Source organism: Papaver somniferum, chromosome 5 (assembly GCF_003573695.1).
Source record: "Papaver somniferum cultivar HN1 chromosome 5, ASM357369v1, whole genome shotgun sequence".
Taxonomy (NCBI): Eukaryota; Viridiplantae; Streptophyta; class Magnoliopsida; order Ranunculales; family Papaveraceae; genus Papaver; species Papaver somniferum.
Genome location: NC_039362.1, coordinates 104,283,101 through 104,298,673, shown reverse-complemented (window position 1 = coordinate 104,298,673; position 15,573 = coordinate 104,283,101). Strand labels below are relative to the sequence as shown.

Sequence of the window (15,573 nt, the reverse complement as noted above, 5' to 3'; positions counted from 1 at the left end):
AAAAAAAAAAATAATTACAGTCCCAAATATAAAAAAAAAGAAAAAGAAAATAAAAAATTATTACAATCCCAAATAAATAATTAAATTAATTATTACAAGCCCAAATTTGAATTTAAATGAGGCCCAAGTGGGTTAACTCATGGGTTAGGCTTACTTGTTTTTTGGAGGGAAGCCCAAAAATAGGCTTTTAGTCCCCTTTTAGTTGCACAGCCCAGTTGGGCTTTAGGATCGTCCTAAGCAGCTCACGTCCAAGCCCAGCAGCAACAGGTGGAGCAGAGCCCAGCAGCAACAGCAACGAAGCCCAGCTCACAGAAGACCACGAGCCCAGCAACAAAAGGAGGCAGAGCCCAGCAGCACTTGGTGAAGCCCAATTCAGAAAAGTACAAGCCCACTAGAAGAAGGCAGAGCCCAGCAGCTTCACTTCAGTTGGTAGCCCAGCAGCTTCACTTGGCAGTAGCAGCAGCAACAGCAGCAGCAGACTTTGGCTTGGCAGCAGCAGCAGCAGCAGCAACAGCAGCAGCAGGCTTTGCAGCAGGCTTGGCAGCAACAACAAATAATGCACAGCTCCAGCAGCAGTTAGCAAGTGAACAAGATAGCAATGAACACACACAACTATGCAAGCACAACAAGGCCACAACAGCTATGAAAACTTCAAAAATATGGCAGCCAGCTCCCCGGCAGCGGCGCCAAAAACTTGGTGTGATTATCAGAAGCACACAAAACACTTGCAAGTATACAAGGTCAAGATTTGTAATAAAAGGGGGAGTAGGGGTTTGTCCACAGGGAGAGGAGCATATAAGAAGTTTTCCTAGGCTAACAATAGTGACAATGCACTATGGCAGTGAGCTAAGGGCAAATCAGCAAAGAACCAAGCTAAGTAAAGAAAAACAGACAATAACCAAGGCTTGGAAGGTAAAGCAGCAAAGAAACAGCCAAGAAAAGCAGCAAATAACCAAGGCTTGGCAGCCAAGGGCAGGGTGAGGATTATGCACTGACTTCAGTGCACAAAAGCTACAAGGTGCAAGAAAATAAAAAGCAAGAAAAGTAACTGAATTGCAAACACACAGGACTGAAATTATAATTGACTGAAAGGGAAGTGGTGGGTAAGCCAAGGCTTATGATCCACCTTGTGTCCTAATCAAGTGACATGTTTCTAGGTTATGTTCATTCCTAAGCATACAACTAGAAATGGAAGAACACCAACTTGCTCACTAGTCTACCCCTAGCATTGGCTGTCTTTTGACAGTACAGCCAATCACAGGCTCTATGAGCATTGGCATCTCTCATTTGCACAATCAAAAACATACAGGGAAGAACTATCCTAGCTCAATTACACTTGACAGTGCACAAGGCTTCACTGAGCCTTGGCCTGAAGCTGATTAGCTCATGCTAACCATGAAGTAGCAACATACATTCATCATAAGATATAATTCATACACATTTAGCAACATATCAGATAACCAAGAACATATGCAATACTCAACTGTCACTAGTTATGCAAATATCAGGAAATGGAATTGCAAAAATAAAAATTGTTCTAATTCTCTACTGGCTAGTCCAGAGAGGTATACAGTGTCCTTCACACACTCCCCATAACACCAATTTATACCCCCCCTATCAGAATTAGGGTTCACAGCCCCTTTTCCCCAAAATCAGAAAATCCGGTGAAATTGATTTACCTAATGTTGATGAGATACTCGCTCCATCTCGTCGACCCACTCTCCAATTACTTCTTCTCGTTCATCTCCTCCTCCAATTGCTGCTCTAACATCAACTTATATCTTCAATTTCTCACCTAGGGTTTCAGTCAGCAGAGATGAGAAATTGAGGAGATTAGTTGATGTAAAACGTGATAGTGATGATGGGTATAGGTAGAGTGATTTGGGGAGAAGATAGTGGAGTGATTTGGGGGAAGGTAGTGGTGATGGAGACGGACATGGTGGTGGTACGGGTTCTGAAGGAAGAAGAGATGGAGAAGAAAGAAGAAAGGTGCGTTTGGCAGGGTATAGGGTGTTCGATATTTGGGTGTTAGGCGGGCGTATCGAGTTTGATAATCTGCGACGCTGAACCGTGGGATAGGGAGATGAAAGATCAATCTGACGGTGAGATGAAGTGAAGCTTGTAGCGACCGCTGGATTATATAATACAACAAAATCAACGACGCCAGATGGAGTTAGGTGTTGTAGTGTTAGGCGGAGATATCAAACTTCGATGCACAGCAAGGGAGCGACCGTCGGATGCTTCTGAGAACTGATCTGACGGCTGAAGACGCAAGCGGGTATGGATTTGGGTTTTAGGCTTTTGGGTATAGAATATGGGTTTGGGAAATGAGTTTGGGCTTGGAAAACCTTGAGCCCACTTCTTCTTTAAGAACAACTTTCTTCTTCTTGAGCCCATTTCCAGCTTTTTTGGACGTGCGCTCCATTCTTTGCGGCTTCCTCGCGTAATTTCTCCCGGCTTTTCACCACTTTTCTGCTCTTTTTGCTCCGCAACTCATCCAGACTTTATTTATTACCTAAAAATGCAAAATTAATTAATAAAAATATTTATTCTTGAAAACAATGAAAATACAGAATATGGGATAAAATGTAGAATTAATGCATAAAAGATGAGTTAAATGCCAACAAAAAGGGATAAATATATACAATATTTGGCACTCATCAATACCCAACTATTTTCTATGTAGTTGCGTGTTCTGATCTTACTTGTTCTATCGTATTGAGTACTATCTTCTTTAAGATTGGCTTGAGATTTATCTCCGATAGGTAAGATATAAAAACCAATCACAAAGCTCTTCGTATCATTCTTTGTGATTCCACAATAACTTGTTCTACTACCATATAATTAAGTTATTGTGAGGCGATTGATATTTCTAGGTTGTTCTTCAGGAATAAAATACATGATTGTCAATTGGTTCCTGTTAACCTTGATTTATCAAAAGACGTAACAAAAAATTCGTAGGTATTTCCGTGGGAGACATATTTATCTATCAGAATAGACTTTTCTGTTGGAGACAGATTTGTTTATAAAATCTTCGACTTTGGATCGTAGCAACTCTTAGTTGTGGGTGAGATCAGCTAATTGAATCAAGTGCGTAGAGTCCTGCTGGGATTCAGAGGCGTAAGGAACGCGACTGTACCTTAATCGGTGTGAGACTTGGTTAGGGCTCAACTACATTCCATTCCGAAGTTAACTTGTAGTAGGCTAGTGTCTGTAGCGTCTTAATACAGTGTGGTGTTCAAATCTGGACTAGGTCCCGAGGTTTTTCTTCATTTGCGGTTTCCTCGGTAACAAAACTTATGGTGTCTGTATTATTTCTTTTTCACATTATATTTGTTTATATAATTGAAATATCACCGGTTGTGCATAGTTCAATCAATTGGTAAATCTGACCTTTGGTTGTTGATTGAAATTGATTGACACTTGAACATTGGTTTTTGGTACCGTTCAGGTTATTCTTATATCAATCAGGCTCACAGATTTCTATCTATTCGATTGCAGATTGTACTGAGAAATTGAGATATAACTCTTGGATGTTTTTCCTTGATTGAGTCCGACTGTCTAGTTGATTCTTTTGGAATTATATTGGAGTTAGTCCATACAGATTGCCGAACGAAATATTGGGTGTGGTTGTTAGATCCCCGCTTTTTCAATTAGTATCAGAGCAGGAAAATACGCTAAGACCTCATAAGTCCGTGTTTGTAGCAACCTGACTCTATGGACAGAAGTGTTATCTTTGGAAACGTACCTCCAGTCTTCGATGGCTCGAATTACTTATTGTGGAAAATTGCTATGCGTGCCTTTCTTCAAGCACATGATTTTCAATCATGGGTTTATGTTGTTAATGGCTATAATCCTCCAATGGTTACAATAAACGGTGTAACTGTTGCAAAGGATATTGGTAGGTATGATCCTGACGAGATTCTCGCTGCAAAGAAAAATTCTGACTGCTTAAATGCTATCATACAAGCCATTACCCCAGATCTTCAGCACCATATGACTACGTGAACTCGGTCTAAAGATGCTTGGGAGATCTTAGAAACCGTATTTGAAGGGAATACCTCTGAAAAGGAAGCTAGGCTTCAAAACTAAAATTTTGATTGAGAAAAACTTCGTATGGCAGATGAAGATTCATTTGATGAGTTTAATCACAAAGTGTCTAAAATTTTTAATGCATCCTTTGCATTGGGTAAAACTATTCCTGAAAAGGACATTGTGATGAAAATTATCAGATCGTTACCAGTTAGATACGATTCTAAGAAACATGCCATCGTTGAAGGAAATAACCTTGAAACACTTTCCAGAAACTCACTCATTGGAAAGTTAAGAATTATTGATCATGATGAAAACACAGTCAGAACATCCGTGTTCAATGATGTGACCAACACAAGTAATTCTCCTAACTTATCTTGGGCTGATGAATGTTATCCAAATCATATTGATCCTGACCGGTCATTGATTTTACAAAAGATCAAGGATATTGTGAGAAGAAGAAAAAGACCTGAGGAACATCTCTCTCTCTTTCTCTGATGCTTCAGATGATTCAATACATGAAAAATCATTTCAGTTGGTCAATCCGCATACTTTCGAAGTTTGCACAGAAATTTCAGCTCTCACAGCAGAAACTTCTACCAACTCAAATTCTGATTCCGAATGCGAGTCTGACACTGATATTTTTGAATTCTTGGATAAAAATGAAGAAATTCACCAAGAAAATGTTCAACTAAAAATGATGTTGGAGAAATTTGAATCATCACTTTAGGTGAAAAATCTTGAGATTGACTGTCTTAATGATGAATTCACCAGAACCCTGTCTCTAAAAGAAAAAGAGATTAATACTCTTAAGTGTGACCTGCAAAGGTTGTCTGGAAGCCCTGACAAGATTTCAGCAATGTTATTTGGTCAGAAGTCTTTTGGAAACAAAAATGGTTTAGGGTTCAATAGCAAGACTGTGAGCACAAATAACTCTTTGGAATAATGGATGTTAAAAGTTGTGATAAACAAGAATCAAATCACCAAAACGAAAATGCATCGTTGAACTGTTTGTTTTGTGGAAATGCGAATCATGTTCAAAGTAAGTGTTGGAAATTCAAGAAGAACAACAAACGAATTTCCAAACTTCAGAATGTCATGCAAAGGATGAATCTGGCTTTGGGTAACCAACAGGAAACTCCTGAAGACAAGAAGAAGTCTAAGAGAACCAGAGTCAGACGAGGTAAGAAGTCTGTTTATACAACAAACCTTGATAAGTCACCATGTGACACAAGATGTGAGCATTCTGCTAACTCCATCACTATCTATCTATCTAATATAAAGAAAATATGGGTTTTTCACACGTCCGACAGGAACAGACTAAGTTACCCCTCCGCATTTTTGTTTTCCTGCCTAATTTTTCGTAGCTATCAGTCACATAAGGGGTAAATGCATAATCGTGCCAAACCAAAACAAAATCTACGCAATCTTAATCGTGTTTTCTATCAATTCGTACACCCCCCAATTTTTCTTCCCAAATAGACTCCACTGATTTTACATAATATCGTTTAGAGTTTCGATTTACATAATTGACAAATCCATATACTCTCTGTCAATCGCAGTTGTAGATTCACAGAATATGGATTAGCGGAAGAGAAGAAGTTTGTAATGGAAGTAGCAGTAGAGAAGAAATAACAGTTTACAAAATCAACACTCAACATCGATCTACAACTCAACAGATCACATATTTGTTTAAGAAACCCCATCTCGCGATTGGAGTTGGGAACTCAAATTCCAAAATTCCAATCGTCCTCCAATCATTAAGCCTAAATTGACAGGATTAAACATACTCCCCAAATCAGAGTTCTTCAGGTAAGTGCGATCTAATTACGTGTCTAGATAATTAGATGACAACATCATAATGCATGTATATCAATCAGTATACCCAGTTTTGGGTTTACAAATATTTTCATGGAATATCAATTTTGTTTTGTGCAATTTAGGGTTCCCAAAAAAATTATCCCATCCACCCCAAGTTGTTGTAGTTGTATTGTGTTTTTCTATAGGTATCTCTATTATGCAGAAAGCATTAGCATTGTATTGAAGTTGAATTTGATTTTACTTGAGCTTTATTTTTAAGGATTATGACATTTGTTTGATCTAATTTAGTGGTTTCATGTGCTTCACACTTTCTTAATAATTTAGGTCGAAAAATTTGCAGTTCGGAGAAATGAAGCAAGGTAAAAAGCTTCGGAAAGTTGGACAATATTGTGCTTGGACAAATAGAGCTTGATTTGCATAACTTAAAATATTATTACAGGTTCAGTTTTGTTTTCTTATACGAGAATGCTTTTCCCTGACATTGGGATTTTAGGAAACCTAAATTCTATAGTTTGGGCTTTTAGTATGTTAGTAATCTAAATTCTATAAACTATGTTATATCCAATTGATTTTTTTTTAGTATTAGTTAGTACTTTCGCATATGAACTTTGATTTGATTCAATTATCTAAAATTTATGCATAAGGTTAGTTACAGAAGTGTAAGTTGAAGTAAAATCTCAGGACATAGAAACATTTGGTCGGTTGCGGAAGTGTAAGCTTGAAGTAGAGCCATTAAAAGATAGAGCCGTTAAAAGTAATGGATGATTGTGATCAGTGCGAAAGGGGTGTAACAATAAAAGGTCAAACATACGTTAATACACATACGTAAGCAAAGTGTCTGTATCAAAACATATAAACTTACAGGGGGTTAGTCGTGTGAGAGTTCGAGAGATTTTAATGTATTTAAATTCCTAGGGATTTAGAGGGAGTGTATGAGAGTCTAGACAATTTGAGGGAGTTTAACCCTAACTCCCCAGAAATCTCTTGTTTTTTTAGAGATTTGGTCCAAGCACAAAAACATCATGAAACTCCCTCAAACTCCCCCAAATTGTAAACTCCCTATAACTCTAGTGTTTTACGACTAACAGAGAGTTTAAGAGATTCTAATCAAATCTCTCACCACTAACAAGGGAGTTTAAGGGATTTTGAGGTAGTTTTAGAAACTCCCTAGAAATCTCTCACCACTAACAGAGACTTTAAAAGATTTTGACAAATTCCCCCACGACTAACATGGAATTTTCCAACTCTATTGAAATACATTGAAATCTCCCACGACTAACACCCTGTTAGATATAACGCGAAACAGATGTGTTTCTCTCTCCAAATTCTAATTAAGAGAACGACCATAATGGTCAAGTTTCGCAATAATTAAGTTGTAGCCACGCAAAAACACCCGAAAAAAATAAGAACGATTTTTCGGCCACTAGCCAAAAGTGAAGGGGGACTACTTTGTGATAGGAATGTCCACCCTACATTCTAAGGGGTGTCATAAAAGATTAGGGAAGACTAATCTATCCTTGTCCTAATTAATGTTATAACTAATCCTAATAACCCACTAATTGAACCACTACCCACTAATCTAACCCACTAAATTAAAACCTAAAATCAGTTTCAAAACCCTTCTTTTCTTTTCTTTTCTTCTTCTTCATCTTCTTCTTCTCTTCTTTTCCTCTTCTTCGTAGACATCGACGTTAATCGTCGATTCGAAAAAATTTCATCGTCGATTAATCCATCTTTATAAACAATGTGTTCTAAGCAGACACCAAAAATTCAAGGATTGAGTCCGGGACTGGAAAATATAGCGAATCTCCCAAATCAATTTCAAATTGATAAACAACTTCAAGCAAAGTTGAGAGACCAAATCAAGCATCCAACAATAACCAAGAATTCTAATTCGAGTAAAATGCAAATCCGCGGGTAATTTCCTTCAAACCCATTTCTTTTAATTCGTTTTTTTTTTGAAGAAATCGATTAGAAATCATCAAAACCCATAGAAAATGGTAGTTACAGTATATATTTCGGCTAGGAGAAATTTTGAAAACCCTAGATTTTGGTAACCGAACTTTCAATGTGAAGAATAGTTCGGCAAATTAGGAATTTTTAGGTAACCGAACTATGTAATTCAGTAAGCTCGCAAAAAAAATTGTGTAACTGAACTCCTTCTTTATATGAGAAATTTGAGTTCGGTGTAGTCGATAAATTTATATAGGTAACCGAACTTTGATAAAATATAGTTCGGTTACTTCGCAATATATAGGGGGTAACCGAACTTTGGTCTGTCAACACCAAACTTGTAGTTCGTTGAATTCGCAACTTATACCAAATAACTGAACTTTAGTCTGTTAACATTTTGTGTTTGATGTAATCCCATGTTCAATTTTATTTGATAAGACATTATTCTGTGTTAGCTAATAATGTGGTTTTCATTCATTAGGAACAAATGAAAAAGATCTAATCCCCACCTAGATGAAGATTTGAGAACTCCCACCCCTCGTGGTAGAGTACATTTGGATTTCCTAAACCGTGGTACTAAAAATGCTAAACATGGAGGGGGATCATTACAGGAAGTGAACCAAGAGAATGTTCGTAATGTAATCCAAGATGTCAATAAAGAGGTGATAGAAAATACAATTTTTCATGTTATTGAAGAAGAGAATGATGACGAAGAAGAGCAAGGAAATGAAGAGTTCGAAGAACAAAGAGTAGAGGAAGAAGACCAAGGACAGGGCAAAGAAGGAGAAGGACAAGAGGAAGAGGAGGAAGAGGAGGAAGATGAAGAAGAGCAAAAAATTGTTCCTATTAAAGAGAAAACGAAGCCGAAGCCGCCTTGTGCTAGATACTCACACATTCCACCTGCTAAGTTGTGTTTGTCACCAATGAGCCCAACTTATGATACTCCAAATGATGGAGGGGCAACATTGTTTGGATACAAATACTCATGGGCTGCGAAGATCTATACGACAAAGATATTCTTAAGTTCATTCTTAACTAACAAAACAATTTTTTTCTTTTGGACATGTTTCTTCAAGTATTAATAGTGTAATGTTCTTTTCGTAGGATCATAATGATGCAATTCGTCTTATTCGTCGTCAAAAGGAGGCCAAATGGGATCTTTCCAAGGAGTGTGCCGAGTTTCAGGCAAAGGTTAAAGGATGTGTGTTATGGAGAGCTATTGAGTACGCACATGAGGACTTTGACGCTGTTTCCGTATCCGCATTTCTCGAGAGATATTATCCCGAGACATATACAATGCATCTTCCATTTGGCGAGATGGGAATTACTCCCGATGATTGCATGAGAATCACCGACCTACCCGTAGAAGTTAAATGTCTTCGAGAAGGCTACAACCCCTCGATGCATTATGAAGCTCTTCAAGCATTGGCTCTAAAGTGTCTAGGACAGGATGCAAGAAAGGCTCAATGCGAGTTTAGACGTGCTGTGAGGTCTCCTAAACGTGGCAATGAGTATAATCCAAAAGAAGCAGATGTATCCTTGAAGAAGATGGTCAAGAAATTTAAGTTGGTAAAGTTGAAGAAAGAATTTGAAGGGACAGCTCAGATGGTGAATAAGGTAAAACTGGTGATGGACGAGGAGACGTTTAACCACCATGTCACCACTTATTGGTTATATCAGCTAGGAAATGTCATTTTCCCCGACACTTCTGGAAATAAGGTGAATGCACATTATCTACAACTTTTGGAGAATCTCGATGAGATGAACAACTACTCTTGGGCCACTGGGATGCTTGCATTTCTTCAAACAGAGCTTAACAAAGGGTCGAGGATTAAGACAACTCAAATTGGAGGTTACTTAACTCGACTTCTATAATCAACAACTTCATACATTGCCGAGATACATTGTAATGGATTCCCTTGAACAATTGGTGATTAGCATACTTTCCCGTCATTTTGAATATACAGTTTTTTTGGAACTTCTCTTTAATTCTATCATAGTCGTGCTTGAAGTAATTTTCCATAGAATTCCACACGGTCACAAAATTATCAACACATCCAAAGAGATTATTCTTCAACCGGTGGTGAGCCGACTTTACCAAACTTGTCGCTTGATTTACCAAGTATTTATATTGGTTGGTATAGGCATAAACAAACCTCTCTTTGTGCGGTTCCAACCATTGGCGAAGAACATACGATACAACATCGGGGTAATCGAGAGTATCCCAATGGGCGATAAACACCGCAGGATTTAGACAAAACTCTTCCTCGGTAAGAGACCAACACAATGACTCCCATTCATCGTTGAAAGCAACCCATTTAGCGTAATTTAGTTCGTATTGTTTTTCAACCTTCTCTTTTGCATCCACTCGTTTATCTTCCGGTAGCTTCTTAACCTCCTCATATCCTTTTTTCTTGGGTGGACATATTATTGGCTTGCACCTATTGATCAAATTACACTATATATGGAACGTACAAACCATATTATGGGCTAATGGGAACACTACCTCTATTGCATTCATAAATGCGACTTCATTGTCGGTCACTATAACCCCGGGAATATCATCACCTCGGAAGATTGCCTTAACTTGTTGTAGTGCCCAAATGTAACTAGGTTCTTGCTCGTCCCTTAATAAACAAAACGCAACGGTAAACGGTGACTTCGTCGAAGTATGCCCAACAATATTCAACAATGCATCTCGTACTTTTTTGTCTTATAAGTGCAATCCATTATTAGAATTTCATGAAAGCATTGAGCCAATTGAACACTCGTCAGATGCGCAACGAAGAGTTGTGTTATCTCTCTGTCCGAATCCACATCCTTTTGAACCGCGTAGTCTTTCTCTTTGGCCAAGAAAAACAATTGTTGCATCACTTGTCTATCTCTCAATTCCTTCCTTTTAATCGTCTCAATTGCATTATAAATGGTGGACAAAGATGAGTGGTTATCCTTGTTATCTTCCTTTAGTATTTGGAGCATTTGAACCGGTGAAATACCCATTCTCCTCAATTTTCCTACCTTGTCTATTTCTTCAGGAGTTAGCTTTGCCGCCATGAAATGTCCTTCAAGATGCTCTGGACGATGGTGGTTATGACGACCTTCCATAACCCGGTAGAGAACCCATCCATCCAAATCTTTGTTATGATTAAATGATAGCTTGAATGGGAAATTAATCTTCTTTGAGAAAGTTTTGTTGTTCCTATTTGTCTTTCCCTTATAAACATAACCCTTACTCTTGTGGCTTTTGTCGGGATCACATCTTCTCTCACAAACCATTTCAAAGCGAGTTTGATTCATTCTCGTCCAAAACTAATACGCACATGTATTTTTGTGCATGTTGTCTAGCCCAACTCTTTGCCTCTGCCGGATCTTTGAATACCAAGTCATTCATGTAGTGATGGGATGTGTCCGCGTACAAAATATAAACTGGGGAAGGTTGATTTTCCATTGGTATTGGATCACATTCAACCTACGATAAATAACACAACGTCAATGACAACCACAAACAAGAAACACTTAAAAGTTCAGGAATGTAAAATTTTTATCGGCATTACCGAACTCAGAGTTCGGTTATCTTGTCACTAGAAATATGTTGCGACCTTGCCGAAGTTAGAAGTTCGACAAAAATATACACACGACAAAACCGAACTATAAGTTCGGCAACCACAATAGTATACTATACTAAACCGAACTATTATCTGTCTACTCTAAGCAAATAGTTCGACAACGTTTTCTGGAAAAATATAACCGAACTCTGAAAAACCTCCATTAAAATGGAGTTCGGTTACTTGCGTCTGCTACAATAAGTAACCGAACTGCACATACAGAAGAGTTCGGTTACATCGCAATGCATATTAGGTAACCGAACCACTTTGACCTAGCCGAAATTTGTTCCTGAAATTTTCAGTTTGGGCAATTTTTTGCACAATTCAAGCTACATTAACTAAATTTGAGCCATACCTGAGTACCCATAACTTCATCTTCTGGTTGTGGATGATAAAATCCATCATTTGGGTGGTTAGCTTGAGTTTGGGGTAAAAAGCTTTCATCATCTAACAAATAACTCATATCTGGATCGTTAGAAGTATTGATAAATACTCTTAGAGATGAAGGAGGTTCTGATTCTGAGGAGGAGTTATCATCACAAGAATCTCAAGAATCACTCATATCGTATTTACCAAACTCAAAATAAAAAAAATCGGGTTCTTCCCTCTTTTTCTTCATCTTCTTCTCTCTCAATAATTCTGATTCTAACAAAACTATCCTATTAATAACACACTAATCACTAATTAATCATTACACTAACACTAACTAATCATTACGCTAACACTGATTTAATTACAAAGGGCTTTTTTGGTATTAACAAAAAACTAAAATAAAGGGTGACTCAATTTTGCTTCAAATATCCATCCCAAAAAAAATTAGTAGTCCCCTACCAAAATGGGCTAGTGCCCAAAAAATCGTTCCAAAATAAGAACCAGGTCCAGACGACTTGCCCTTGTATCACCCTATAGAAGTGGCTGCCCCAAGTAAAAAAAAAGTATTTTCGTGTCATTACCGACTTCCAAAAGGAGTGGTCGTCGGTTGATTAATTACCAAATTTAGACTTCCAAAATTTGTATATATCCCAAACACAAATTTCTCTGAGGGATATAATATTTCTTTCTTTCGTGTTGAACTCTATCTAGGGTTTAGTTTTCCCCTTCTATCTCTGCTTCAAACCTTTTTCATCCCTCTTTTAATCACCACCACATCTCGTCTGAAATATTCTTCTTCTACCCTTTCATTCTCCTTTTCTTTTATCCTCTTTGTAAACCTAACGATGGATCCCAATGCGAACGGGAGTTCCTCTGATGGAGAAACTAACGATATTAAAACCCTAAACCACCATACAGGAGAGGAGAAACCTCACCAAAACCATCATCATCATACCGGAGATGGTGCTAGCCCTGGGTAATTTTTTTTTTTTTGTTGTTAATTATGTGTTTGTTTTTCGATTCGTATAATCATTATTTGTTATCGCCCTTTTATAGGGTAAAATAAAAATTATTCTTGATCGTTTTAGTGAATCTTGGTTCTAGTTTTGATGAAAATTTGATACTAGAGGAACTTGCTTTGCTAATTCCTTGTTTTTGCAGAAATGATTATAACAAAAGCCCTAGATTGGACACCCTTAGCTTTTAGCTGCTCTATTTGATTTTGACCATTATGACTGATTCTTACTTGTGCAAATCGTTTATCGCTTTCAAGATTATTTTTTAATGGAGTATTGCATGCCTCTTCACCCAATCCACCGATTCATGGTTTTTCTGCTGCTGTTGTTAAACTTATTGAAAGATTTTGTTTGTGAGAGTGATTATCGCTGTCTTATTATGCAACTGGGTTTTTTTATTCAATGATTCTCAATCTACTTTATGGGTGTTTTCAGGAAGATTTTTATTGGTGGTCTAGCGAAGGAGACTACTCCTCGTAAGTTCTAAAATTTTTGCCCTCAATTTTCTTGTTACTGCTTCCTGTTGGTTTTGTTCTCATGTTTTCTCTTTTTGTGCTCAATGCAGTTCAGTTTACCAAGCATTTTGGTAAATATGGAGAAATCACAGACTCTGTGATAATGAAAGATCGAGTAAGTGGGCAGCCCCGTGGATTCGGTTTTGTGACTTATGCAGATGCCTCTGTAGTTGACAGAGTTATCGAAGATACTCATGTTATTAATAAAAAACAAGTATGATTCGGATCTGTGTGGTTTTTGAGTATAATTGTTTCCTTATGTGTTACGCAGAAGCCTTACAGCAATTAGGATTTTAACTTTTGATTTTTTTCCCCTTCTTTTGTAGGTTGAAATCAAGCGGACCATACCTAAGGGAACCATGGGATCCAAGGATTTCAAGACCAAAAAGATCTTCGTGGGCGGCATTCCTACTAGCGTAAACGAAGGTGGTTCTATGTTTAATGTGCTCAGTTTTTTCTTACATACCCTGAGTCAGCGTGGTTCTCCATTACCATTAGTGTCACCTTTTTGATATCAATTTTTTCTTCAAATGTGCCAGATGAATTTAGTGGGTTTTTCTCTAAGTTTGGAGAGGTCAAGGAACATCAAATCATGCGGGACCATGCAAGCACTCGTTCTCGGGGTTTTGGGTTTATTACATTTGATAGTGAGGAATCTGTTGATAACATCCTGTCTCAAGGGAACAAGATAGAATTTGCTGGAGCTCAGGTTAGTTTAGAGCCTACTAGGAAAATTGCGCAAATTGGTAGCATAGTTTTTCTATTTACCAAAATATTAACTTTTTTGCTTATTTCTCACCTGTCTCAAATGTTTGGCACTTCTAATTCTGGATCCTTTTTAACAAAATATGATAAAACAAGAAGTTATATTCACACCTTATATCCAAAGATTGGGGAATCTTTGTTGATGCTGTTGATAGGATATTTAGTTTTTTTTTTTGGTTGATGGTGGGTGGTAGTCATGGAAGCTATCTGCTTTTACTTTGTTGGTCACTAATAGTTTTTTGGTGTGACGGGTATTTCTTGTACAAGGTATAAGAGGGGTGTGTGGATCTGGCAGTCTAGGTTAATGTTTTTGTTTTGTTGTAGGTGGAGATCAAGAAAGCAGAACCCAAGAAATCTAACCCGCCATTGGCACCACCCAGGCGTTTTTCCAATTCTAGGCCCAGTACTTATGGTGGTGCAGGTGCTGGTGCATTTGGGGATGCTTATGATGGGTATGGTGGTGGGTCCTATAGGTCAGGCGGGGGATATGGGGGTAGACCAGGGGGCTATGCAGGATATGGCACTAGTGAATTCAGTGGTGGATATGGATATGGTGGTAGCAGTCTAGGCGATTATAGAGAGCCTTCTCTAGGATATGCAGGCCGTTATGGCGGAGGCTTCAGTAGAGGTTATGATCTAGGAGGTGGTTATGGTGGAGGAGCTGGTGAGGGTTATGGTGGGTATGGTGGCGGTGCTGGTGGTTATGGTAGTAGCTATGATGCAGGCTTTGGGAGTGGCTACCGAGGTAGCGGTGGAAGCTCCCTATATGGAAATAGAGGTGGTTATGGAGGTAGTGGTGGTGGTCGTTACCATCCTTATGCAAGGTAGAGGGATTCCAATAGCAGTAATGGTCCGTTGAAGAACAAAGCAGAACAACTTAGTCTTCTATGTCTTCTATTGTTAGCTTCAAGCGGCTAGAGAAGGGTAGGTCATCTTGCTTACTGATGTGATCCTTAGCAAAACAGGACTTAGTCTTCTATTGTTAGCTTAATGATGCGACCCTTAGAATTCTTATTTATTTTAGTTTGTATTACTGCTTGGTTTATTTATAATTTTCTTAACTTCTAGATATACTCTCTTTGATAAGATGAACATCAGATGATTAATCTTTTCTTTGATGTGTTGGTTGTTCAAGTAAAAAAGAACTTCTTAGAAACCTATTTTTTGAAATCTTACTTTAGCTTTCTGTGTAGATCGATCTTGGCAGTTAGGATATTTAGATTTGTACCTTCATACCCTCTTGAATCTTTGTTCTCCTTAGTCCTTACATCTGAGGCTAGGTATTAGGATGAGTTAATTGAAATTTTTTATTGACTCATTGATTTAAGGCCCAACTGAAATAGTAATATTTGGGAATTACAAACAAGTTTTTTTTTGTTCTGCGCCACAGTAGTAGTACAGTATGTTTGAGCCTCTTCCTTTTACATTTTTCATGGCCTAGTGTAGTGTGGCCTTCGTTCTTGTTTATAACCCTTGTTGTCCCATCTTGATGGG

At 38.0% G+C, this 15,573-nt stretch overlaps 1 protein-coding gene across 1 annotated transcript; it reads left to right on the top strand.

Annotated features, from left to right (window-relative positions):
• Nucleotides 1–12,445: 12,445 nt before the first annotated feature.
• LOC113282353 (heterogeneous nuclear ribonucleoprotein 1-like) lies at nt 12,446–15,235 on the top strand. Its single transcript, XM_026531338.1, has 6 exons — nt 12,446–12,759; nt 13,235–13,275; nt 13,365–13,528; nt 13,641–13,740; nt 13,854–14,023; nt 14,404–15,235. Exons 1-6 carry the CDS (start codon nt 12,629–12,631, stop codon nt 14,905–14,907), a joined length of 1,110 nt encoding a protein of 369 aa, XP_026387123.1. The 5' UTR covers nt 12,446–12,628; the 3' UTR covers nt 14,908–15,235.
• Nucleotides 15,236–15,573: the final 338 nt, after the last annotated feature.

Coding starts and splice junctions, on each gene's coding strand:
- LOC113282353 (XM_026531338.1), top strand. CDS start 12,629: ATGGATCCCAATGCGAACGGGAGTTCCTCTGATGGAGAAACTAACGAT. Junction 12,760..13,234: donor GGAGATGGTGCTAGCCCTGG/GTAATTTTTTTT, acceptor GGGTGTTTTCAG/GAAGATTTTTATTGGTGGTC. Junction 13,741..13,853: donor TCCTACTAGCGTAAACGAAG/GTGGTTCTATGT, acceptor CAAATGTGCCAG/ATGAATTTAGTGGGTTTTTC.